The 26873-nt window shown below is 39.1% G+C and overlaps 2 protein-coding genes across 17 annotated transcripts in view; one reads left to right on the top strand and one right to left on the bottom strand.

Annotated features, from left to right (window-relative positions):
• The first annotated feature begins 10 nt into the window (after window positions 1–10).
• LOC100541746 (prolyl-tRNA synthetase associated domain-containing protein 1-like) lies at window positions 11–1239 on the top strand. Its single transcript, XM_085218587.1, has 2 exons — window positions 11–215; window positions 567–1239. The coding sequence occupies exons 1-2, from the start codon at window positions 129–131 to the stop codon at window positions 1002–1004; spliced, it is 525 nt and encodes a 174-aa protein (XP_085074713.1). The 5' UTR covers window positions 11–128; the 3' UTR covers window positions 1005–1239.
• The window catches only part of CCDC88A (coiled-coil and HOOK domain protein 88A), a 76644-nt gene continuing 50162 nt past the window's right edge, over window positions 392–26873 (bottom strand). For 2 of the 16 annotated variants that reach the window (XM_085218568.1, XM_085218577.1), the window contains 13 exons: window positions 25957–26234; window positions 25641–25784; window positions 24912–25098; window positions 24416–24561; window positions 23716–23808; window positions 23310–23524; window positions 18640–18723; window positions 17416–17619; window positions 17043–17114; window positions 16295–16381; window positions 15871–15951; window positions 14732–14997; window positions 11174–13119 (listed from right to left, as the gene is read on the bottom strand). In XM_085218568.1, coding sequence (XP_085074694.1) covers window positions 12109–13119; window positions 14732–14997; window positions 15871–15951; window positions 16295–16381; window positions 17043–17114; window positions 17416–17619; window positions 18640–18723; window positions 23310–23524; window positions 23716–23808; window positions 24416–24561; window positions 24912–25098; window positions 25641–25784; window positions 25957–26234 — 2868 coding nt within the window. In that variant the 3' untranslated portion in view covers window positions 11174–12108. Of the gene's footprint in view, window positions 6741–7310; window positions 7411–11173; window positions 13120–14731; window positions 14998–15554; window positions 15817–15870; window positions 15952–16294; window positions 16382–17042; window positions 17115–17415; window positions 17620–18639; window positions 18724–23309; window positions 23525–23715; window positions 23809–24415; window positions 24562–24911; window positions 25099–25640; window positions 25785–25956; window positions 26235–26873 lie in introns of those variants that run through there. The other 14 variants (XM_085218579.1, XM_085218580.1, XM_085218582.1 and 11 more) reach the window with 14 other exon arrangements.

The following is a 26873-nucleotide window of genomic DNA, read 5'->3' as shown; positions in this document are numbered from 1 at the left end:
GTCCGCCGGGCTCGCGGCCAAACACGGCGTGGGGCGGGGCTTCGTCTCACGGCGGCGGCGCCACGTCGCGCCTCAGCGCTTTTCCGCGCCTGGCGGGCGGGATAGTGCGGGCGCCGTGAGGGGCGGCGATGGCGGCGGCGCCGGGGCTGCGGGAGACGCTGGAGCAGAGACTGCAGGATTTGGGCATCGCCACCACCACCGCGGAACACCCTGAGGTGGGGTCCCGTGGCGAGGCCCCGGCAATGCTGCCCAACGCCGTGGCCGTGGCCGAGGCCGCTGCGGGCTGCGGGCTGCGTGAGGCGGGGGACAGCCAGCCCTCGGCACGGGCGGGGTTTTGGGGTCCCTTCCAACCCACCCGCAGCACGTACAGAGTGACAGAGAGAGGCAGCAGGAGCAGTACGTCGCATTTTATTTGTGTTCTTTTAAAATTTCTTCATAAAAGGGTACGGTTTTGAGGCTGAGCATCACATTGGGTATTTTCTAAGTGTTTAACTAAGGACAGCTGCCAGCACGCAACAGGAGTCCTGCAGGACGCAGCCTCATGCTCCGCTTATCATGTTTTCCAGGTGTTCACTGTTGAAGAAATGATGGCCCACGTCCGACACATGAAAGGAGGGCACAGTAAAAACCTTTTCCTTAAAGACAGAAAGAAGAAAGGGTTCTGGCTGGTGACTGTCCTGCACGACAGGCAGGTGGATTTAAACCATCTGGCAAAAAAACTTGGCCTGGGAAGCGGAAACCTCAGATTCGCCGATGAGAAAGCCATGTTGGAGAAGCTACAGGTGGGCCAAGGCTGTGCCACACCGCTGGCTCTGTTCTGCGACCACGGAGATGTGAAGTTCGTGCTGGACGCCGGCTTGCTGGAGGGCGGCCACGAAAAGGTGTATTTTCATCCAATGACAAATTGTGCCACCATGGGCTTAAGCCCCGAGGACTTCCTGAAGTTCGTGAAATCGACGGGTCACGATCCGATTGTTGTACATTTTGATGAAGATGTTAAATAGGCTCGCGTGGCTCAGCATTGATTTTATAGCATAAAACCGGTGTGAGTCTCATGATAAATACAGCTTGGAAAGACAGATCTGCTCTTTTGTACACTGTAGCATTTAGTGGAAAAAGTACTACGCTCAGGTTATTGAAAATTCAGCAGAATATTCTTGAGCTGTTTGCAATCTGCCAGCATCCAGCAAGATGAAAAGGCATTAGATAAATAATGTTAATAAAGTGCAGGAAGTAGAACTTTGTGTGGTACTGGGCTTGAAGGTCTAAACATAACTTAGAAATAAGTTAACTTAAAAGGTCTAAACTATCAACACGCAGTACAGAAGTGTCTGGATTTTTTTTTTCCACCTGTACCCATTTCTCTCCTGCTCTGTTGCTTTTTTTTTCTTAACTTTCATCTAGAAAATAGAAAATTAGTTGCACTACAGAAATTGTACTTGATTGTCTACGTTTTCAGTTGCATTTTCATTTCACAGTCTCCTCCCTTTGGGAACTAATCATTAAGCCTTCTGGTGATTAGCTCATTAGGACAGCGTGCCTCCACAAAAGTGGCAGAACATGAAGGATAACTGAGAGTACATAGGGAGGAGTGAAAATACCCAGGAAAAGAGCTTTAAAGAATAACACAGCTTTGTACCCTTATAACCAGTACCATATAAGTGGAAAGAAGGGTATGACAGTGGATAGACTTGAGTTTCTCCCTTCAGGAGATGGGGAACCAAACACACAAATGTCCAGATGTTCAAAAAGCTGTGGGGAGTCTGATTTGGCTTAGGATAGATGATATATTTAGTACAGAAAAGTATATGGTATCACAGGAACAAGATCAACACATTCTCAACATTGAATTCCTAATGAAATTATTTTTCCTCTCTTCTTTCTAAATGAGTAAAACCCCTTTCAGACACTTTCTTAATCAGAAAGTCCATGAAGTCCAGCAGCCAAACTGGTCACAAGTACCCAGAGACAGGAACAACATTTTGGAGATGAGAGGTAAAAGGGCTTTTGAATATTGCATGATGAAAATGGCTGTGGTATGAGAAAAATGCTCAAAGGCAAACAGCAGGATGAGCACAGGTGGAAATGGAAGAGGAAAAAAAAGAAGACTGAAGAAAAGCACAGAAGGACTTGTGGTACTGATTGGCATTTGCTACTGCATCTTGCTACAGGATGCAATACTAACAAAGGGGACATTTTAAATAAACAAGGAAACGTCAGTCAGTCTGACTCAGTTTCATTAGACATGGCCCAGACAGCTCTGTGAGCTGAGAATTTATTTCCCCCCACTTTATTTTTTTTTTTAAAGTGAGCTGATCAGTGAACTGCCTCAGAACTCCAGGTTGACAAATGGGCTTCTAACACAGGCAGGTATTATGATACAGTCTTCTGCACCTTTAAAAGTGAAATTTGTTGTGCCCTCTGACTGTCACTCTCCCTTCCCTTTATTCCTTGTGGTAGTTGTGAATTTTCACTTCCAAAAGGGGGAGTAAAAAGCAATAAATTTAGCTTGTCAAGTTTTTTAACCAAAAAGCTTTACATGTGAAAGATAAGAAGTTGAAAAGCTGTGCACAATAGCAGATTCCTACACTTCTCACAAGTCTGAAGATCTGCAAACCTAAAAATTAAACTACCTTCACTATCAGAAGGGCTTGTGAGTCTTGTTTCAGCAGAAATAACCAGCAAGCAAAATCAAAGCTCCAAATCCTGCGTTTGGCAAATCTGCCAGGCATTCTTAACATATTTACTATGAAATTAGTGTCTTCAAAATAATATTAAAACAAGGGATAGTTAAAAGCTACACGAGTCTTTACAAATTAACAGCACGGAACAAACTACGCAGCGCCCAGAATATTTCTGCTACAGTTTTATAGGTTTCCTTTCAGAAGAAATACTGAACACATCACCAACCGAGCACAACCACACTGAACACCAATATCCTTCCAGTAACATCAGTTTCCAGAACATGTGTGTATCAATATATATATACACAAAATAAGGATAAAAATTATTTGGTTCGGTATTTTAATAACATCATTAATAAATGTATACAATGGCAAACATTAAAAAAAAAAATCAATATGTAAAGGAAATTACAGTTTTAAATAAGAGCTTTTTAAGTTTTGTTTCACACCTAGGTACATTCCTTTAAGGCAGTTTTATTAATATCAAAGCATTATTTACATATACGTTATCATCTACCTCTAAGAATCATCCGTGAGCTCTGGTGAGGCTGCACCATGTCCTGGACAAAGTTGGGAATGTTGCTAAATAACAGCAGACTATCAGCAAAGCAAATGGAAATTCTACGTTGTAAGGTATTAAAACAAACTGTAAACTTGAACTAACAGTGACACATTTGGCAACTCAACTCTTGCTGCTAACAGTGATGTGCTCTTCTTGTGGGCTGCCCCACAGCCGCTGTGCTGCTCCCTGGGAGGCTGTGTTTCAGAGAAGGGGAGGTGGCTCCCAAATCACATCGATAGTTTGGTTTTTAGTTATATGGGAAGATAAGGTGCCTTACAGAGGTGTTATACCAGTCTGGAAAGGAAAGACATCCATATCAGAGTACAGAGCACTTCCTGACTGCTCTTCTCTTCTATGTCTTCACACAGTAAGCACTGGCAGTATTAGAGTCTGATCTCAATGAAAATGTCTCCCTGGTGCTGCTTTGGTGTAACTTGGTGAAAACAAACCAAATCTCCCTGTGGTCTCTGTCCTGATGCTGGCCCAGCAGCTCAAACCCCGCCAAGAATGGTGCAGGGACACCAGCGGGCACTTTGGCACACAACCCTGACCTGCACTACTGGGATGAATTCTGCTGCCACGTCCCCACGTTCCTGCTGATGCTCCCAAACAAGGAAAATTAACTGAGGTTTTTGGACAAAGGCTTTTCACTTTCAATACGTGTTATCAGTTGACTAGTAACTTTCACATTTGTGACTAAGCATCCTGGCCGTGATGGAAAATTCTGCACAACTTAATGAATACAGAAAAGAACCAACAAATGAAAAATCAGGGGAGTGCCCATGAAGGAATGACACAGCCACGTGTAGGGAGGGCAAAAGGCTGCACGTGCCTGGCTGTGTGCTATGCATCAGCCACGGCAATAGTCCCAGGTCTTCGAGTATGTGGCACGCCAGAGCACATACAGATGCACAGATACTGCAATACAAACTATGTTTGGCACTATGGGTTAATTCAGGACACACTGAGTTCTAGAAATAGTGACAGTATGAACTGGTTAGGGTTTAAAAGTTTCAGGCGCATCAGTCCTCTGCTGTCAAGGAGAGGTTCTGGGAGAACGCACCAACACTCAGGCCCTGAAACAAACTTGAGAGTAGCAAAATTGAGAATTAGTTTCCTAGTATTTACTTATTTCAATTATCTTTCCTAACAGCTATGGTTTTAGTGAGGGCTACTGATATGACCACATGGCTAAGAAGCTCTGTAAGGCAAGTTTTCCTTCGGTCCCTATGGCTATGCCTCTATTGCAGCACAGGAATGGCAGAGAAAGCTGGCCTGACATCACGTTTTTATTGCTTACAGTAATTTTCTCTGAGAGCACACCAGGGCTCTCTCTGGCTCACTTTGTATTGAGGAAGAACCTCGGTAATACCTGAGCTCTGACTGCACACAGGGACACAGCAGTACCTGCAGTACAGCCTGTGACACCTGGAAGCTGTCACTGCAGCCTGGAGCACCCTGAATCCTTCCCCAAAAGGCTGTGCTATCAATTACAGCACGGGAAGTTATTCCATGTGCAACTGACCTCAAACTGCCTGCAAAAAATGTTGTGGAACTGGATGTCAGGAATGCTCCAGGCTTCAGGTCACTCCTGGAAGCACTGAACAGTGGCAACACTCTGCAGGCAATGAAATTCTTGGCACTGAGAATAAGGGGACCGGAATGCGACACTTGTACGAGTTCATGCTGAAATTCAGCTAATGAATTTAAATACCAGAAATGTCATCAGAGGAAAAAAAATCAAACTTCTCTAAGGTGTAGAGCTGCAAAGTTTGTCCTAGTTTCATTCAAATGGAAAAAATCTTTAAGTTCTCTGTGGAAAAACACTCAGGCTGAACAAGGTATTTACGTTGCCAAGACTCTGTTTGATGCAGATCTTGTAACATACTCCATCATAAAGAAGTATTTCAGAAGGAAGTCACTTTCAGGAAAATAAAAGGAGAAAACTTCCAATTCTAAACTTACTGAACTGTCTTTTTCTCTTTTCCTTTTTGACAAAATTTCTGTAAAATAAGAAACGACTCGCCAGTATGCTTTTAAATCCGCGGAGCTGCATTCTCTCTCCAGTGGAAAATGATTCTGTTCCCATTGTTCCTAAAGCTTGAGACTTTTACACATGGCAAAACCTGTACGCCTCAAGAAAAAAGATGAAGTGAAGTGAAAGGAGCTGCAGTCTGAGCAGCAGCAATGTGATCCTTTTACAGGCGCTCTGCAGCTCCAGTACTGATCCATGCTTACTTTATGTGAACAGAGAGCTGCGGTGGAAGATCAGGCATGAGGTTACACAGCCAATTTAACCCTTGAGAACAGAAACATGAATGTGCCTACTGTTTTGAAATAAAAAAAGGTTACAGTAATGTTAAATCTGCTTCTAAGTTCAGGTACACTTCCTTTGAGCTCACTGCAAATGCTTCTGAGACAACACTGAATGTACCAATTACACTTGTTGACTTTAATATAAGTCAATAACCAACAAAATGTATCTTACTAATACAAGATAACCTTAAGGGGAATCGATTGTAAAATGCATACATGTTATTTCCCTTTTCTTCGTTTTTTCTTTTTTGCCATCAAGAAACCACCTAAGCTGCAATCAACTCATGTCAGAAGACGAACAATAAAAGAAGAAATCAGTCAGTACACAAACATGGCAAGACAACCTTCTCCTGGAAATGCCGTTTGTTGAACACGGCCTTACGCTAAAGTAAAAGTTACAGAGAAATCATACCTGACAATTTCCTGTCAAAAACATCTGAACACGGATATGCAGAATAACTCGGGAATGTGAAGAACACAAGTGACAAACATTTGCTATATAATACGATTACCCCATGAGCCCCCACATTTGTTAGTTATCAAATGTTTTCATGTATGTAAACAATTTTTTCCCGCAGTATGCAACAAAAAGAAATCAGCATAAACTTTGTAAAGAGCCATTCCATGCAGATTATGCTAACCGATAAGGCAGGGGAGTGCCAGTAAGCTGAGAGGTTTTTGTATCTGTATATACACTCGCTTTCAACAAAATACTACAGCATTTATTTTAAATTTACAGAAGTAAATATAAACTGCAAGTTATGGGTTGGGCTTTTTTGGCTAAGTATTAGCAGAAGCTTAAGCAAATCAGTGGCTAATTTCATAAACAGAAGATGAAAGAAGTTGTTTGCTTTTTTTTTTTTTTCCTGGAGTAATTCTTGAGACCTTAAAATTCTTGGTCCTTAGGGAGATGAGAACTGTCCTTTATTCAGTAGATCTTAACAGTGCAATGTGCAATAATTCCTAAGACCATCTACAAATTTTCGGCAGCAGACTCCAGTAGAGCTCCTTGATTCAAGGAAGGAAGGAAGGTAGGTAGGTTTTTTATTTCTTGCCTGCTCTAGTCACGAAGAATGTAAAAAATTCCCTTAATATTTATTAATGATTCCTACAGTTGCTGTCTTGTTTACTTCAGAAATAAAGGCTTCATATTGAGACACTGAAGGACACTTTTCTCTCTGTGTTGAAAGGCAGAAAGGTAGAAAGAGAAAAGAACGTAAGAAGAACTTAAGCGTAGAAGTACAAAATACAGAGTTAAGTCACTAACAGAACTAACAGCACTAACAGCACGCATCAAGGATGTTTTAATCACGTCAAAAGGAGGACAGAATAACAAAGACAAGCTTTATCAACAGGCTGTTTTCTTATATGATGGAATACTTTGCAAAACAAAATTGTTTTAACTGTTCTTTTAGATTTATCTGTCCCTTTCTAAGAACTGACTTCAGCATTAGTGCTTCGTTTGCCTTTTGTTGTGCTTTCTTCTTCAAGAGAAATTTGAAAACTAAAAATAAATGGCATTTTTACAGGCAAAAGAAAGGCTCAGGGGGATGAAGTCCCTTGCCTCCACAGGCAAAACAACTGCACTAAAACAACACGTTCTGGCTTAACTAACAAGCAAGATAAAGCCAGTTAAGCAAGCAGTATTTACATCTGGTTAATGCCGGGTGCGCTTGTTCTTACATGTAATGCTGTTAGTTTGTTGTAAATGAAATTAATCTCATTTACATTTTGGGCAGAAAACTCACCACTTGGCCCACATCTCATGTAGTGGGTAATAGATTTAGGAGCTTTGTTGCTCCCTAGACCTGCATTTTGAATTTCTGCTTTCTGGCATAGCTTCCACATCTGCAGAGAAAAGCATTTCATATTATTCATCACATTGATCAGGACAAGAAAAAACCCTCATGCATACATACATTCTACTTATTAGTAGAGCAAAAGGATATAAAAACATTTTGAGTTTTTGGAGAGAACAGAGGAGAGGGACAGAAGAAACTCGTGGAAGTGCCTACTCAGTGACAGTTCATCTTAGCATTCAGAAAAATAAGGTACAATTTTCAAAGCCACAATCAGATATGTTCAACTTTTATATACACTAAACCTTTAACTCTGCCTGTATGATGAGAAAACAGTATCATCTTTTATCAAGGCTGACAACCTCGTCGAGAACTTCATTCATCTTTTCCTTTTTTTTTTTCCTCAACCTGGGATACATTTACAGAAACGTTCAGATTTAATCCTGCTAAGCAGAACATTATCTTTGCATGCAACAGCTTGAACGTGCAAAATGCAGTATCTTAGTCTGCTATTCACTCAAAGCAAAGCATCGAGCAAACACTTAATGGCAAGCAAATCATCAAACCTGAACAACCACCCCTTTTTTGGCTGGCAGCCACCACTTAGTGTCTATAATTACCATGCAGAGTTCTACCATCCTATTTTAAAGGCAGCAGGGATGGGAAATGAGCAAGTGCACTGTGTGTTTGACATCAGCCATCCTGATGGCCAAGGAGCAGTAATGACTGGATCTGTAACGAATCTCACAGATCCTTCTACTGCTGGAGCACAAACCAACACAGACATCCATGACATACGTATTGCTAGCGTGTAAAGACCAAGAAGTGTTTATAAAAAGTTATATTAAGTTACATAGCAGTTCCTTTTATACATATGAACATTCGTTTCCTTGCATAACTAACAACTTTTATTACATATTTTTTTCAGAGACATTGAAAAGTGCCCAGGAGCATGCTTTTCCTGCTGCAATGAACCCAGTGGAGCAAGAACAGGAGCACGATAATCATCTTCTTCAGAACTGAAATTTAATTCATTAAAGGTTACAGAAGAATGCAAACTAGTAGCTTGGGTAGGACAGCATCTGTCAGAACTCCTTGTCTGTAAGAGGATACAGACACCAGCTAACATTCAGCTTTCTGAAGCCTTTTGTCTTAGTGAAAGCAGCTGTTTTAGTGCTGCTCCCTCCTCTTCAGAATAATGCAAAACACAGGCTACAAAGCATTAAGTATCAGGTATAAACGCTCACTATCAGACTAGTTTTGTATGTGAAAGTTTAGTGCTGTGGAAATAAAGGAAGCAGTGCAAACTGAAATGCCCCACGGGCCATGGCTGGAAAAATGCTTCTTTTGTTCCACTAAAAGCAAGCTTTAACTGCACTCCACGGGGGGAATTTCTTTTTAGACTGGCTTCCCTCATTACAATCACTCATTACTAGTGGGGAGTAGTGCTTGTGCAGGTAAGTTTCATAATAAGCATATATTCTGGAAACAATACTTCTATTTTTCACTGTTGTGACAGTCTAAGGACCTACGCAAGGTAAGGCTTCCACACAAGAGCTAACAGCATGCCTGAAACCTTACCCATTTCTCAAACACTGACAACTGGATCTAAACAGAAGATACTGTCTCTAGCTACAAACCTTGTTCTGATCATAAAAAAGCTTTGCTAAGAGACACAACCTTGCAATCAGTTAAGAAGAACAGATACTAGAGACACAGAATGAGTTCACAAAGGTACTGGCAATGCTACAAAGATTTTCTCTAATTCCTCAAATAACTTCCAGCATATACTATGCACGTTGCTTCAATTAACACTGTTTTCAAAGCTAATTCAAACACATCTCTGAATTAACAGAAATGAAGATGAATGATGTGACTTAAGGCCAGAACACAATGTCTAAGAGTGAAGACTAAAATGGGTATGAAATTAAGATTCTTCTTCAGATTTTAGGTCATTCCTCATCTTGAAAACTAACTCAAGGTCTGGATGCACCCACATGTGCAGAGGAGCTGGCAGAAGTGATTGCCAAACCACTCTATCACCTATGGAAGGTCACGGAGAACAGGAGAGGTGCTTGAAGACTGGTGGAAAGCCAGTGTCACCCCAGTCTTCAAAAAGGGCAACGAGGTCATGCAAAGCTACAAGCCAGACAGCCTGGAAAGTGATGAAACAACTTATCCTGAATTTTACCTCCAAACAAGTGGAAGAAAGAAGGGTTATCAGGAATAGCCAACATGGGTTCAGCAAAAGGAAATCACGCTTGATCAATCTGGTAGCCTTTAGCCTTTTGTCATGAGCAGCTAGGTAGATGAGAGAAGGGTTGTGATCAGCAGCCCGGAGTCTGGCCCAAGGGCAGTAGTAATGGTATTCCCCAGGGGTCGGTATTGGGTCTGGTCTTATTTAATATCTTCATCAACAACCTGGATGAAGGGACAGTCCACCCTCAGCAAGACTGCTGATGATCTGAAGCTGAGAGGAGTAGCTGATCAGTAGCACCAGAAAGCTGTGCTGTCGTTCAGCAAGACCTGGACAGGCAAGAGAACAGGAACCTGAGGGTCAACAAGGGCAAATGTAGAGTCCTACATCCAGAGAGGAATAACCACACACATCATACACGTTAGATACACATACAGGTTAGAGGATGACCTGCTGGAAAGGAGCGCTGCACAGAAGGACCTGGGTGTCCTGGTGGACAACAGGTTGGCCAAGAAGGCCCATGGGATCCTGGAGTGCATTACAAAGAGCATTGTTCAAGGGAAGTGATCCTCCCCCTCTACTCTGCCCTGGTGAAGCCACATTTAGAATACTGTGTCCAGTTCTGGACTCTTCAGTTTAAAAAAGACAAATCTTCTGCAGAGAGTCCAGCAGAAGGCCACAGAAGTCATCAGGGGCCTGAAGCATCTCTCCCTATGAGGAAAGGGTGAGAGACATAGGAGTGCTCAGTCTGGAGATAAGGCTAAGAGAGGATCTTATCAACATTGATAAATATCGAGAGGGCAGGTATCAAGAGGACGAGGCCAGGCTCTTTTGGTGGTGCCCAGTGACAGAACAAGGGGGAACAGGCACAAACTGGAACACAGGAAGTTCTGCCTGAACACGAGAAAGAAATTCTTTACTTTGAGGGTAAGAAAGCACTGGAACAGGCTGACCTGAGAGGCGGCAGGGTGTCCTTCCCTGGAGATAACCACAACCTGCATGGACACTTTCCTGCAATGTGCTGTAGAGAACCTGCTTTAGCAGAGGTTTGACCTGGGGGATCTCCAGAGGTCCTTTCCAACCCCTGTGAGTCTGTAGAAGAGCTAACTCCACATTTTATTAACAATTCTCACGTATTAAATGGAGATTTTAGAGACCAAGACATGGCATGTCTGCTGCTTTCTCTGAAGGAACTGTATTTTTGCATCACTTCTACTCCTCCTTAGTAAAACACTGAGGAATTTAAATCCAGCACCCACAGCAGCACCATGACTGGCAGAAAACTGCTGACAAAATAAATTCCATTGGAAAAATCAGAGTAGGCTATTCATTATTTTATGTGTATATACGACTGTATATTTTTATATATTTCACATATGTTTACCATTACAAAGTTTCAAGAAGTTGCTTGAAACCATGGTTTATGAAGACATCATTTTTCAACATTACTGTTTAGCTGGTTGTCTGGAACTTAATGAGTTATACACTTAAATTCGTAAGGAAGTTCTGAATTACTTGCCTTCTGCAGCACTTATATTTAATGGTTTTTGTTGCTCTGTTACACATCTTGGTTTCTATTACATAAGTGTTACTTATATTAAGAAGAAAAAATGAATTTCCACCATAATCAATACAAGTTTATTACCATACAACACATGGATTCTCAGATCACAGTGTTATTTGACTCCTAGTGAAACAGCATCCTGCACCACATTTGTACAGCAGATGTGGAAAGACAACATATATGAATGGGAAAAGGTGGAAAGGATCATTTTTTCATTGCGAGTGCTGCATGTTGTTCCATTGTTACCTCTTAATTAAAAAAAATCATCATTTGAGGTTTAGAATTATGAATGGTAATTCTAATTACTTACTAAAATATTTAAACATTAATATGGAATGTGAATCATATCTTTGTGCAGGGCAGTTACTGAGTTACTGGATTATAAGTTGTTTCTTGTGCAGAGTGACACAGAGGTGGTACAAACATTAAGAGTAAGGAACTGAAATCTCTCTAAATGCTTCTTTTCATTGGTATCTCTTTAAAAAAAAAAAAAACAAGGAAAAATGTATTTGTATTCCAAACACAGAGTCAACATGTTACTGATAAACTGGAAGCATAAGCAGAACTGAAAGGCACAGTCTTTGTACTGACAATGCTGTAGTTCACTGTGCCATTTCTGGCAGTGCAGCATGCAATTGCTTTAACATGCATTCAGTTACTTACAGATAAAAAACCAAAATATTTATAATGGACAACAAATAAAAATATAGCTTGCATTATAAAGATTTTGAAAGCATGCAAAATATATACAGTGCAATTAATGTTTCATGCAAACTTGGATGAGTTACAATTTTACATTCAAACACATGCTTGAGTACACAACTGAGCTGTATGCCACTGCTCTTAGGAAAAAAAGAAAAAACAACCCACAGATCTAAATGAAGTCACTTTTTCATTGTAGTGAAATTCTCTCTAAGGCCAGTGGACATTCAACAGAGCACCTACGTGTCCTATATAATTATATATTTAATAATACAGTTTTCTTATCACACACAACCATACTCATACCACACAGTTTTATTATCTTCAGAAACAAGAAGCAGGGACTCTGCCTCGCTAGTGTTCACACAGCTGGTAGGAACAAATTCACTACTTAGTGCTGACTGGAGGTCCCTATTAGTAGATTTCTGATTGGAAAAAGGCTGTTCCTGATTTTTTGGTACAAACACTGACAGGTTTGCCTGATTAGCTTTTGATGCAGACCTTGGAGGCAATCCACTTATATTACTAACTAATTCAGTGTTAAGGGATAAAAATGGCTGCACCACAGTAAAAGATCCTGTGTTCTCACTACCAGATAGACTGACTTTATCATTAAACATATTTGTGCTTAAGAAAGTTTTCTCACAAAAATTTGACCTTTCCATCCTTGAAGTCTTAGGCACATCAGAGTTACATCCTAAATTACGTGGTTTAACTGCATTAGTTGCATTGCTTTGTGGAACACCATCTACTCTGTAAGCCACACAGTGAAAAAAATGAGAGGATAACTGATGTGCTGAGTACTCACTAGATGTTGCTGGAGCACTTCTGTCAGCGGTGGGTGTTGCTGGATCACTAGAAACAGGTTGCCTAACGTCTTTAGACAAAAAATCATGAATGCTTGTCCTTCGAGTAGTTCCTTCTGCTGTAGAAATCACACTGCTCGCACGAGGTAAGGTAGCGTAAGGATTGCAATCCCTTGATTGTCGCTGTGATGCAGATGTTTGCATCTTTTCTTTCACTGATTTGGCCTTCCCTTGAGTGCCCGATGTAAATTTTATTGGAGAGCTAGTGAAATAGGCATCTTCTGTTTTACGAAGGCTGGGCCTTACAAGTTGTTCTGGTTTAACGGATCGTCCATCTGAGAAATCAACTGGATTTTTTACGCTCAGTGACCTCACAATTCCACAACCAGCAGATGCCTTTCTTAGCTTTTCCTTTCCTGTCAGCTCAGATGACTCAGATAAACTTCTCATTACTTCATCTAAAAGATTCTCTTCACTCCCAGATTTAATCTGTCAAAAATATCAAACATATTGTAAACGCATAATCTGTAATTTTTACTTTTTCTTGATTGATCTGAAAATTCTGAAAGTGTTTTCAAATATAAAATCTTAGAACTAAAAGTGCTATTGTACACACGAGTTCTCTGCACAGATTACTTACAAGCAAGTTAAAAACGAGGCATCATGGCAACCACAGCTACTTGGAATTAGCACCCATAGCACCAAATAGTGCAAAAGCCAAAAGCTGAGAACTTCAAGCTCATCTTCTCATCCACTTGCTGTCTGCACCAGCCATCACTACTTTGCTAAGCAATTTCATATGAACTACCATTTTAACTTACACTGATAATTTGGAGCTAAAAGCTTACCACCTCTACATACTCAAATAATAAAGACAAGAATCTCAGAAAACAATACAAAGCATATAGAGCTTCAAATTTGGATGAGTTTCAAAAAGTTATTTTTGTATAATGGACTTCAGAAATAGGAAAAAAAAAATCAGTGAATACTATTTACAGACTTAAAGACTTCAGCATTTTTTGAAACAGTAAAGGAAATAATTTGGAACAAATCTTTAAGATAAAAGCATTAAGGAAAGGCTCTCAAGAAGGCTAAAGGGAGAACTTCTGAGGACCCTTCCAACCTGAATTATTCTGTGATTCTACGAAATGGATTCCTTGATCCCTGAGCAGCAGTGGACTAGACTTGATAACACAGGTGGTCTCTTAGTTCTATTTCCAGAACATTGTCTCATGTTTTAAACAGATGAAAAACAAACAACAAACCTAACAACCACTACAAACAAAAAAATCTTGCCAGAGAGATCACAGGTGCAACATTATTTTTAAGTAGCTAACAAAAAAATCCAGGGATTTATTCCTAATTCAAGTCACAGACTGCTCCAATTCAGATGTGAATCTGTACGTTTCCATTATAACTGTGTAACTAAAACAGATGGAGGTTGATCCTTACCCTTAATAGGCCCTAGCCAGAGTAACTGCCTTGCCTTAGAGTCTAGAACACTCCTAAGCTTCAGACAGATCTATGTGAGTGATGAAGGAATTAGAACAGCAGCAGAGACAAGAGCGATTATTCTATGTTTCTAACAAACTGGCACTGATTTTAAATAACATTCTCTGCATCTTACTCCTAGATTTCAGTGAGCTCCAAGGCCAGGTGACCAGTGGTGTTAAATTAGTAAGTAAACATGAAACCACCAAGATTCTCTCCTCAGGGACTGAAGTAAAATATCTCCTTTGCTGCTGATGCAAGACAGTAGCTCCCACTGAAGACAAGAGCTGAACTGGAAGATAAACAGCAAGCTTTCCTTGTGCTTATGGTCTTCCAGCTAAATTCTGATGAGTGTACCACGCATCAGTGCGCCAGATAATTGTGTGCAGTAGAATTTGACTTTTTTTTTTCATCTGCCTCAGCATCCTAGAGTCAAGCAAAATACATCAAGTACAGTATATCAGGATACAGCCCCCAGTACTAAACATAGGCATAACCAGAGTTTCCACAAAGTTCTAAAGCAATTCTACTCGTGATAAATGCTCTATTAATTCTGTCAATTGGAGTAAATTACACGGTGTAATACAGAGTTAAAATGTTTTGAACTAACCTCACTTGAGGTACTTTTGTTGCTTTCTTCTAAGAACTGCTGCAGGGTAACAACCTCACTTCCAGGAGAATCGGTTTTGATCTGTTTCCCACAACGATCCAGTGTTTCAGGTGTTCTCTGCTGAAGCACAGGACTAGACCTTGTGTGAGCTTTCAAATACTGAATAGGACTGCTGCTGCTGCTTGACCAAGCATCGTGTTCATGCAGCATACTGAATTCTCCGCTGCTGTGACTCTGAGGTCTGCTTTGATTGTTAACCACACCTGCTTTTGGGGTAAACAGTATTAAATATTCCATCACAAAATATATGAAAGCTGTTAAAACATTATAACCTTACTCAAACTTGAACACTTTCACACTCGGTTCACAATAATTCCACTTAGAATACTGAAAAACATAGTTACCCTACATTGCTCAAATCAAATACAGTGCAATTTCACTCCCCTGACTTACCTCTCATAGCTTTTTAAATATGATATAATAGCTTCTGAATTAAAAACCACCCTTCACTTATGATCTGCACCTCTGTCTACATAATGCTGTATTCTCAGAGACTAAAGATACGCCTCTGTTCTTGCCTGTAAAGCACACATTTTAATGTACTACCAATGAGTTTTACATTATCCAGAATATCAGAGATGGAATGGAAAGAAAATATTTTCTCCAACATAGTTCTGAAACAATTTTGGAATGCCACTTCTCCAGGATAGTAGTACATATGCCAAGTTTGCCTGCTTTGTGTCACACACTATATAGCATTACAGCAGCAGCGAGCAGACAGTTGGATGCTACATGAAAAATAGCAGAGTAACTCAAATATCTGTTAAATAATATAGGATTTTAATATAATTTGGGGAGAATATTTATTTTGCAAGATCGTTAAATGGGTAAGATTTGGTTTGAAGTAGTCTGAAACCTACACATTAGTATCACCACTTAAAAATCTATTAAAAATATAAGTTCTATTAATACTTGAATCCTTTCCTAATTTGGGGAACAAAGGCTGGTGTATAAACATACCTACAGAAAAGCATGCTGCGTTGCTGGTTTTGTTTTAGTTTTGTTTTCAATTCAAGCAAAAATTCCTACAGAGAAAATAACGGCAATGAAGCATGTATGTAAAGTCACCTAGAGCATACCTTTGACTTCATGGAGTGAAGCATTGTTATTGCTATTACTAGTGGATGTTCTGCCACTATCAAGGCTGGCTGGTCTGGAAGCTAGTTGGAAAATGAGGAGATAGCATGATGAACAAAATTTTAGCAGATGACAGGGTACCTTTACATTCTGATCACAGAATGCTCTGAGGCAGGAATCATGCACTACACAGGCTTAGCATGCCCACTGTTAACAAATTGGTTTCTTACAGATCAGAAAGCGAAGGGATTTCCAGGCAGTCCAAGAGGACACTTTAGAAAAGGGCACTACAGGAATAGTAAGGGACAAGGGAGAGGAAGAGAGAAATAGAATGTTTAGAAGTGGAACAGCGTGGTTAGTGGGAAACCAGGATTTTAAGATGAAAGGAGTGGCATGCAGGAAGTTGCTCGTGATTAGGTCACTTACAACAGATCTGACAGGGAACCTTGCACATTGCTGAAATGCCACCAACAGGAGGAGCAAGAGCATCTGCACAGTTAATGTCCTGTACTCCTATCCAATACAAGGGAAATGCACTGTTATTTGGTTAGCTTCAAACAAGTTCATACTAATTTTAAGTACTTTCAGAAGAGTTACAACTTCCCCTTCTAAATAATGTCTCACAGCTCTCAATTCATGCCTTTGCTTGAAGAAAAGTATAATGATTCTTTATAAGATACGTACACAGCACATTTACATCTCACCATCCAAGAAATATTGGCAAATCTGGCCAGATTTGGATTTGCTTTTTGTTTGTTTGTGCGTTTGTTTTTTTGTTGTTGTTCATTTGTGATTTTCCTTGTTTGGTTGGTTGTTGTTTTGTGTTGTTTTTTTTTCTTAGGATTGAGATTATAACAGCTTCTTTTATTTTGCAAAACTCCAAATACAATTTTGAAAGGCAGAAAATTTTCATCCTGTTCAGATGCACTTCATACTTTGTAATAGAGATAGAGAATATTTTATCTGATAGTGTTTGAAGAAAAGGATAATCAGAAGAAACAATACTGATACTATGCATTCAAGAGGTATGCAAGTCACAGAAAGCATGCTCACTTGTAACCGTGCCATTCACTGTTTTGGGGGTGGGGTTTTGTGGGTTTTTTTTTTTTTTCCAAACATTGTTAACATTCACATAATACATCCATAAGTAATTCAATTAAAATTTACATCTTACCATGAACTCTTGATCCTGTACTAGAATCATCACTTATACCTTGTGGGCTTACATCTTCAAACGACATAGCATCTAAACACAGAGACAAAAGAAGATGTGAAATAAGATGAAGATTATAGATGCACTTATCTGTAAGACACATTTATCATTTTCAAATCAATGCACTTTTATTGTGTAACATTCTGTATGCACAATCCTGACATTTTCTAGTTACAGTTATTAAAGCTATTCACTGCCTTATCACTGTAACTCAGTTACTCAGGCTGCTTTTTGCTGGAAAAAAAAAATATATACATATAAATACAAAGAAATATAAACATGAAATTGCTGTTACACACAGACACATCATGGTGCAAAGAGCTTCTACCTATACCTTTATTATTTAGCAACTGCTTGGATCTGAAGCCTGTAGAAGAGTTGACAGTTGCAAAGTTGATAGCTGTAGTAGAGAAGGCCATAGCTCCCAATTCTTTTCTCCTTTTACCCGCAGATATATCATCAGGACCCTCCAGATGCTCAGAACTACCTGTCCACTGTCCTCCTGCTAGGACCATGGACTGCACCAGGTCATTCATGGCTGGGATGCAAATGAAAGCAAATGATCAGCATGGTGAATGTAATTGCTTTTGTTCTTATTTTATACTGCAAAATGTTTGACAGTTCTCTAAGAATTAAAGTGCATTGAATACCAGAAGGTACAAACACGAGATCATCCATGTTATGACATGCAATCAGCTCAATGAATGAGAAGTACTGAAAGTCAAGAGACTTCTCTGAATTCTGTATGGTTCTTAAATCTGATTTTATTAGCTATAATCGCCATGCTTGTGCTGCAATGATGCGTAATATATACATATATATATATATGTGTTAGAAGCCTTGATATACTGCTTGCAATGATAAAATGGAATGAATCATAAACGGGGGGCAAGGTGCTAACACAATATAATGCCAACAGTGACACGGGATCCTTGTACAGTGCAGGTTACTGCAGGCAGACTGTACTTCACATCATAAAAGGATCTGAATACGATGACTTCTGATGACATTCACCTTTACTTGGCAAAGACACAGAAACTTCTCCACTCCTCATGAAAAAGGAAAATAAATCAATACAAAATTTTGGCAACAACAAGTGATGAATACTTGAATAGGGACAGACCACCATACAACCTTGCACTACTTTTTCTGTACTCACTTTAAACAAAAAATTGCAGCGATTTCTCAATAAAAGGCTTATGAAACGTGTAATTTAGAACTACTTATGCTCACACAGTGCACTGTAAATTTATATACACATGCAGGCATGTGCATATAGACAAATATGTATACAAGTATATGTAACTGCAATGCACTGAATATATATATGCGTGTGCACGTGAACGTGTGTGTGCACATGTGGACATATATAAGGTATTCAGTGCTCAGGTTGAAAAAAAGGAAAGAGAAAAGGCTCCAGCTCCTTGTATAGTAGCAGGACTTGCACATTGCAAAATAGGAGGAAAAATACAGCGCAGTCCAGGGAGAGGTTAGTGAAAAATTAGTAATGGAAGCCAGTGTAGCCATTTAAAGAAGCTGAACTGTCATAAAGTCTTACACATGGAGCGACGATAGAAGGCCTTCATTTTGTCTTTTTCCTTCGGTCTGTTCCTCAAAAAGGGCAGTCTTTTCAGTGCAACCACTTTTATGTCATAGCATGAGGAAAAACGGAAACAGGGAAATGAAAGAAAAAAAAGGGAGAAGAACAGATGGAAGTTAAATGTTGAAACTAAGGACAGAAATGAATGTCTGAGTTTAAGCTATGTACGCTATGCTACAAACATCACTCTCATGCTTCTGTGTGATAATGAAATATGAAAGCTACACCAAAATATGGAAACTCCACTGTGAAAACCTTAATATACTCAGAAATGCACCAAAAACAATGGTGAAGAGTGGATCACAGTTTGAAAGCTCTAACTGCCACCTCCTGGAAAACTACATGGAACTTCTCTGGAGATGGTTGTAACAATTGATAATGTTTTTTCTTTTAAATGTGAAAAACACATTTATTCAACGTAAACAAAAACGTGAAGCAGAAAACTTTAAATGGAAGTAATTAAGTACAATGCCTACTTAGAAATATGTTCTTATCATTATCTTTTGAAAATGGTAACTTCTGTAACTTTTGCCCAATGTCTACAGAACAAAACAATCTCTATTAATATTTTTTGCTCACTAATAATTTTGATTACGTACTGTATTCTAGAAATAATATTGGACTTTATATTCAAGCAGCTACATTTACGTGTGGAGTGATTTTAATACTTTACTGAATTGTCTGTAAATTAAGATGAATCTGTAGGCAGAAAAATGAAATCAATATTTACTGGCTGGAACAGTAAATACCGAATCTTTTGGCTGAAAAAAAACCCAAAGATTCAAAAAATACATAAAATAGCAGAAGAAAATACAAACGTTGCTGTAATATTTCAGGAGGACTAAAGGAAAGTTAAAATAACATACTGAATACCAGGAAACAGAGTTAAAATTACAAACGGTATTTAAAGATGGGGAGGGGGAAAAACGACTCATCCTTAGATTCAGCTATTCTCCATTAGTAACTGATTACTATTCACTAATTACTTCACCTTCAAGCAGCAGATAAATGTGTCAGCTGACTGCGAAGCATACAGGAGCCACATGCAAACAGCTAGATACAAAGATCCAGAAACAAACATCATGGAATCACTGCACGTTCTTATTTATGCAGATGTGAAAGCAGTGCAGAACATTCTGTCAACCCAAGATCTACTTATTTCACCTCTCTAGAGTGACTTTTTGAGATGCATGCTTTGTCATTCGCCTGTTTTTTCTACTAAGCCAGTAGCTTGTTATACATCCATTCTATTTTATATGTACACATATACATATTTCATATGTATTTTACATGTACATATATACATATACACTTACAAGTGCACAAGAACTAGCCTGAAACAGAAATACATCTCTTTCTATTGTTTTATTTTGTGTTTGCACTTAGAGCAGTATGTCTACAGTGCTCTGCTGTCTTGAAACAGCACCCAGCAGCCCAAGTCAGATCAGAGCAATACTAACCTGGGTGGTATGTACATACAGGGTAAAAAGATTGGGGTATAAAGACTGTTTCTAACAAAAGAGAACAAATGTAAACTGAAAAAGCTACAGGGGACATGATGCAGTTAAGATCTATTTGTAACACTTTCTATAGAATGCTTTAGATTATTTTACTTGCTGCCTCCAACAATTGGTATCTTCTGTGAAGTCCTTTGCATGTAAGTTCCTTGGTGCCTGCTTGTTTTGCCTGAAAGAAATGTCCTGCAAAAATTCTGGAACAGCAGAGCTACAGCGAAAGCAAATAGAAAACCACAGAAAAGTTCAGCTTAGGCAGCTTTAGCTCTTTGCATATTTATTCCAAAAAACTCCAAAAAATTGGTGATGGTAGGAGGAATATCTTAATCTTAGTAATCCTCTATATATAAACTCTAACTCTAGTTATAAGCATTACGTTTTTTTTCTCTTTCGAGATTCTGTGAACTCAATCTTACTTCCTGAGTTGAAAATGAACACTGCAGAATTCTCCCACTCAAACTCAAAACCCCCCAGTTTGCCATCCCACTGCCATCTGCCAGAAGCACCATGGTGAGTTCTGTATGGACAATGTTACAGTCCCCAAGTTTTGTTCATGCACGCAGGAAGACATTTGGCAGACATCTTTAAAATGGAGCATGCTTTATTCCTGGTTCTTCCATGATAGTGTAATACATCTGCTACTGGAACTTCTGTTTAAAGATGGCAGCTTAGTAATAGCCCTGATTCTGTGGATGCTGTTGATAATATGAAATGTCTGAAGTGGAAGCTAACAGAAGTCTTTCTTTTTTTTTTCCTCCTTATAGAGGAAAAAAAACAATCCAAAAGGTTTCTACACAAAAGCTAAGAATGGTATCCCATCCCCTCTCAGAGCAGATGCTCCACACAAACCACACATCAGATCTGTGGTACTCTCCAGACTCATCCACTGAGTACAGATGTGAAAAGTGAAGGCCTCTGAAACCAAACAAAGGCTTCAGGCTCTCTGAGAGCAGATGAAAACCATCCCAGCTGTTGCTTTCATTTTCAATCAGCTGCAGTGGCAGAATAATTCATTTTGGAATTATTATCTCCGTTTCTCTGGCAGAGGATATGGAAGCCCACAGGTCTCAAGGATCGCTGGAGGACACTGTCTGACAAACCCTTTGAGAGCATCACTGATTTGTGCCAATGATGGCAATTTGGGGAACAGAAATCGCCTCCTCTCACCTTCTGAAAGACACATGGGAGGGTTTTTCATTTCCCTCTGGGATCACCTCCTTTTAAAACATAGGAGATCAGTGGGGCTGGGGACAGGACAAGTTCTGTTCCACAAATGGCCCTCCATTGGTGTGAAAAGCTACAACACCATGCACAGACAGAAGACAACGTAGAGATTTTTTCTCCTGTATTTTCTTTTAGTGGAAGCCATTACTGCAGAGTCACTTCTTTGAGAACAGGAGGGAGACGCAAAAGTTCTTTTGGTAGACTGCAAAATGTGCACCACTACTGGTGCTTCTCACTGGCATATTCTGATCTTAATTTTGTGTGTCTCAGTAAGATTGTCAGCACTGAGCTGGCAAACAGTTTATCCAAATTCTATCAAAACTATGGATGCCATGGTGACATGTGTAATGGAGGAAAGATAGGATTCAGAATTAGATCATCCCTCCCAGTTTTCACTTTCAAACCTCTTTTAAGGATCAGCCACCCTAGCTTCAACCTTGGCTTCATGAGGAGTGCAGCAGCAGCGTGCTAACACCTCAAGGTCCCAAGTGTGAACACGAAAATGCACACAGAAGAGCCCTTCCAGAACACAGAATTATTGATGCACCCACTCTGAACCAAAGCATGCACACTTGATTCAACCACATGTGTAAACACATCCACTGTAGCTTCACTCAGTCCTGAACTCTGTAAGACTAAGTTTACATTCTAAAATACGCTTTTTCAAAATTCAGAGGTACTTGTCTTGAAGCTTTAGAGATTCCTACATTGAGAAATCTGAACTCCCCAAACTATCAATTTAGCAACCAAAGCAATGAAGTCTACCCTCAAATTCAATATTTTACTATTTTTAAAAAATGACGAATCCAATTGAAAACTTCCATGAAACAGTGCTTTTAGAGCTTTCAACTTTAGCTGAGTTTATGTAGTAAGCTCAGAAAAAAACCACCACAGCAGTTTCAATTATTTTGAACATAGAAAATTCATAGCTGGCATGAAAGCAAAACATCCATCTGATGTATTTTGAAACCCAAGACAAAGAACTTTTTAAAAAATGATTGTTATTAAACATGTATTCTGATGCTTTTAAGTGCACAGCCAAAAATGCTTTTGATGTCTAATTATTAAACACAATCACTGCAACTTGAAAACTTGTCTGTAACGTTATCTCTGAAGAAATTGGACAGTTTGTGATTGATGCCATTAGTGGGTGACAAAAGAAACTGATATATCAGACGCAGAACCTGGTCGTTTATATGGTGGTCATCCTAAAATGGTGGGTGTCAAGCTCTTTCAATGTAAGCATATCTGAAATATTTGATCCTCCCACACTTTTGTGATGCTCCTCAGTTTCTCTCTTTTAGTCTTTTGATTTTAATCCTTCAGATGAGTAACAAGTGGTTTCGTTTTGTTGCTGTTTGCTTGTTAAAAACCAGTTATATCCCTATATAATGCTTTCCATTGCATATTCAAACGTCGGAAGTCTTCACCACTGATTCTGTGAGATGCTGGAGGAACATCTCCAAACAGAAGATCTATTTAGCAACTGCAGATTAGCACAGCCACAGCTTGCAAAACACTCTCAAAGATGAGGGGAAGGATTCATGCGAGGACAAAAGTGAGAAACAAAACATGGTCCCTGTGATCTTATCTAACATTGTACCTGAAATTCTGCTTTCCTGACCAATAACAACACTCACTTAATCTTTCATCTCAATATCTTCATTCAGAGCTACAGAAATGCTAAAAACTACCATCTGCCCCACTAAAATGATCTGTGAAATCTGTAAAAAAAAAAAAAATTAACTAATGAAAAAATTCAGGCTCATTTCCTAAAGACTTAAAGAATTATCTATAAAAAAAATCCTCTGTAATACACAGGACTAAACTGACAACATCTTTATTTTTAAATGCACTAAAGAGAGGTTTCGTAGTAGTAGTAGTACTCACTAGTACTCTTTTTGGTTCCCAGGACCTGGCCATCTTCAAGAGAGTTTGAGCCCACTGAGGAGCTATCCTGACTGTCCTGGTGGGGCAGCTGAAGAAATCCTTCACTGGATTCTGAACGGGTAGGTGTAAGGGTTGCAGACTTCTGACGTTCTCGATTGACATCCTTCTTGGATTTCATCAGTTTCCTCATCTTCAGTGTAATCCAGTTGCCCCTTCTGTTATCAAGAACACAAATGCAAATAAACGTACTGTAATGTACTACTTAGGTCTTCATACTTGTCCTATGTATGAAAGAATACAGACGGTGATTCTGTTCCTCTGAACTTTAAAGAAATCTCTCATCTTTCAGTTGGAACAGAATGAAAATGCGTTGTAGATATCTATTTTATACCATATGGATCACTACCTTCTGGGTGGAGATGGCTCATAAAATTTATACTGATCCATTATCTTCTCCTCCAGTTTCTCCTTCTGTCGCCTTAATTCATTTAACTTGTCGCTGTGAACAGAAATTAATGATAATGTATGCTTGGAAAACGAATATTTAATGACTACATAACCTGCAAGTAGCATGATCCTCTGGACATCAGTTATCTGAGAGCTGACAGTTTTCATGGGAAATTCTTATCTAACACTTGTTTCTAATTAAAAAAATATCAAGACAGTGAAATAAGGAAAAGAAGCAGCCTTCACTACAATAAGAACATCAGCCTTGGTAATACACACAACCTCTCCCCCCAAAAGGTGCATATAGGTCATACCAGGATCATTTACACAAGTTTATTTTCTCTTCTATCAAATTCACTAACTAGGCTGCAGTTTGCAAAGAAGTCTAGGATCTTTGAATGAGGAATGAACAACATTTCAATTAGACATTTTTATCACTAACAACGAAAGCAGTCGCACTCATCTTTTAGAGTTAAAAACAAGTGTTCTTAGTTTTAATCAGCTGCTGTCCATACATGACTTAAGTTTTTGGTTTTTTTTTTTTTTTAAAGAGAAAAACATGCTACTTATGATATGTTCATTTCTATATACAACAAAACAGGTTTTTAAAAAAACGTAACTGGTCTTATCACAGTAATTTCACTGTTTTCAAAACTCACATGTACTGCCTTTGCTCTACATGGAAGAGATCCTTGCTTTCCATATTCTGCTCAAGTAACGTTCTATTCTGTAGCATTAATGTCTGAATTTGATCTAGTAGATGTCTGTTTTCCTCCTCCATATTTCCTTTAAGCTGGCTAAGCAGCTGTTAAAATAAATGAAATTCATGTGTATACATATATGAACCTATTTTATACATAGATGAGATTATCAAGAAAACTTAGAGAGGTCTACAATTATTTATTTCAACAGTCAAATCAAGCAAAACTAAATCATGCCACAACTGATAAGACCTTTAACACTTTAATTAATGCAGTTTACCTAGCACGAGCTCATTTTTTTGACTGCCTGTACAGCAGGCAAATTATTTGCCTTCAGACCCACTTCATTATCTATAAACAGGTGATCAGTTCTCAGGCACCTCACTTTATTTTACGAATTTATATATAATGTTACAACGATACTGGTCTTAAAAATATGGTAATTTTTACATACCTCACATTGATTACTTATTTTTGTACATTTAATATCCAGCAGTTGGTACTCTTCTCGGAGTTTAGAGAACTCAGCTTCTAATTGTGTTTGTCCCAGTTTGGAATTGTTCAGTAAAGTCTTCAAATTCTTATGATCAGTTTGCAGAACTTCATTCTCTTTCAAGAGCTGATCGTGTGTATGAGCAAGCCTGGAATTAAAAGATAACAGAATTACACATGCAATTTTGATATCAGGGAATTATTCACAACTCAAGCTCCCTCAAAATACTGAGCTTCCAGGGCTTGATGCTACACTCACAAAATACATATAAAATCTCTGTAGTAAGTTCTGTCTAGATCTGATTTCCCACAGATATGTGTTGTGCAGACCTTCACTGCCCACATCATTACATTTCTACCCCTATCAGCATCAACCTGCCATCCCACCCCTTGAGCAACTCGCTGTGGGTTGCTCCCTCTACAGCCCACATCCACACTGCACAGCACTTTGCCTGGCATTCTTGTGCTGCAAAGTGAAATTCAGTTTAGTCAGGATAAATGGTCATTTGTGCATTTTTCCCCCTATTCAGCCTTCCTATTACAGAGCAGCTTCTATATAAGGCATGGATCATTTACGTTCTGGTACATGGCATCAGGTGTTAAGAAACATGAGTGGATGCAATACTTGTTTAGACCATGCTGGTCAGCACTCAGAGCTCCACCAGCATATACATCAGACTTCTGCTTTTACCTATCATTTTCATCACGAAGTTTCTTATACTCTGCTGCCACAGTCTCATGTTTTTCATTTTGCTGCAGCATTTTCTCCTGCTCTGTTTTGAGCACTTTCTCCAATTCTTCCAGCTGCACTTTCTGCTTAAGCAACTGATTGTACCTGCAAACAAAAATCATATTTAACTTTCTTTTCTACAGAGTAACAAGAAAACATGGAAATTTTTTTGAAATGGTGATCTTTCAAATTTTGAAGATCTTATATCTTCATACTACACAGCACTATTTGCTTAGAGAGAAAGTCTTCTAATTTTAACATGCATGTTAGTGTTTACCTATCTTCCAAGTCCTTATGCTCCACCTCCAGATTTTTGTGTGCAGATTTAAGACTTCCATGTTTAGCAATCAGTGACTCATACTCAGAAGCTTGGCGTTCATGTAGGTGCTCCAGCTTCTCGTGGTCTTTGAGAAGTGAATCGTACAATGACTTCAGGTCCTCCAGCTCCTTGAGCACAACTTCCTTTTCATTTTCTAAAGCAGACTGTTGAATCAACAGTTGTGCATTCTGATTCATTAGAGATGTACTTTGAGAATTAAGGGTAGAATTTTCAACCTGCAGTCATAAATATTTGACAAGAGAAGCAAATTAATTTCATAGACTGAGTCATCTTGTCTGAATCCTCCCATTAAAGGGTTTCTTGAGTGTTTAACTTTGAGTGTTTAACTGCAACTGTCTAGTTACTCCATTACCTGAACAGCCTTTAATGAGAATACTTTTCTTCTTCTATCCTAATAACTCAAATCTGTACACCCTTAAGAATATTTTGGATCGTCAGTGATCCTCTAGTCATGTAAATCCAGCCCGTGACATTATTAATATGCAAGTTCCTTTTATTTGGATATAACTGTTCTTAAAAAAAAAAAATCTTTCTAGTACAGAATCTCTATTGTCTCCACAAAACCCTTGCTGTATCCATGTAGACCTCACAATTAGTCTTAAAACATTACCATCCATTTAACAGAAAGAAAGGGAAGTTATCAACATTGAAAGGACCTAGTCAGGTTCTATTTGACTGAGAAGCTGCCAGTTACTGTTCTTTTCCCATCACAGTAAATGGCAGCAGCTAATCACCTTATGTGCATGTTGTAGCATCTGACAGAAAGCGCTCCTGTGGAAGAGTATCATTTTTTAAAAGCTACTTCAGAACAGTATTAATGTCCATTATACATCAAAGTATTCAAAATAAGACAT

The sequence above is a fragment of the Meleagris gallopavo genome, chromosome 2, assembly GCF_905368555.1.
Source record: "Meleagris gallopavo chromosome 2, MGAL_WU_HG_1.1, whole genome shotgun sequence".
Classification (NCBI taxonomy): domain Eukaryota; kingdom Metazoa; phylum Chordata; class Aves; order Galliformes; family Phasianidae; genus Meleagris; species Meleagris gallopavo.
This window is presented reverse-complemented; position numbering and strand designations above follow the sequence as displayed.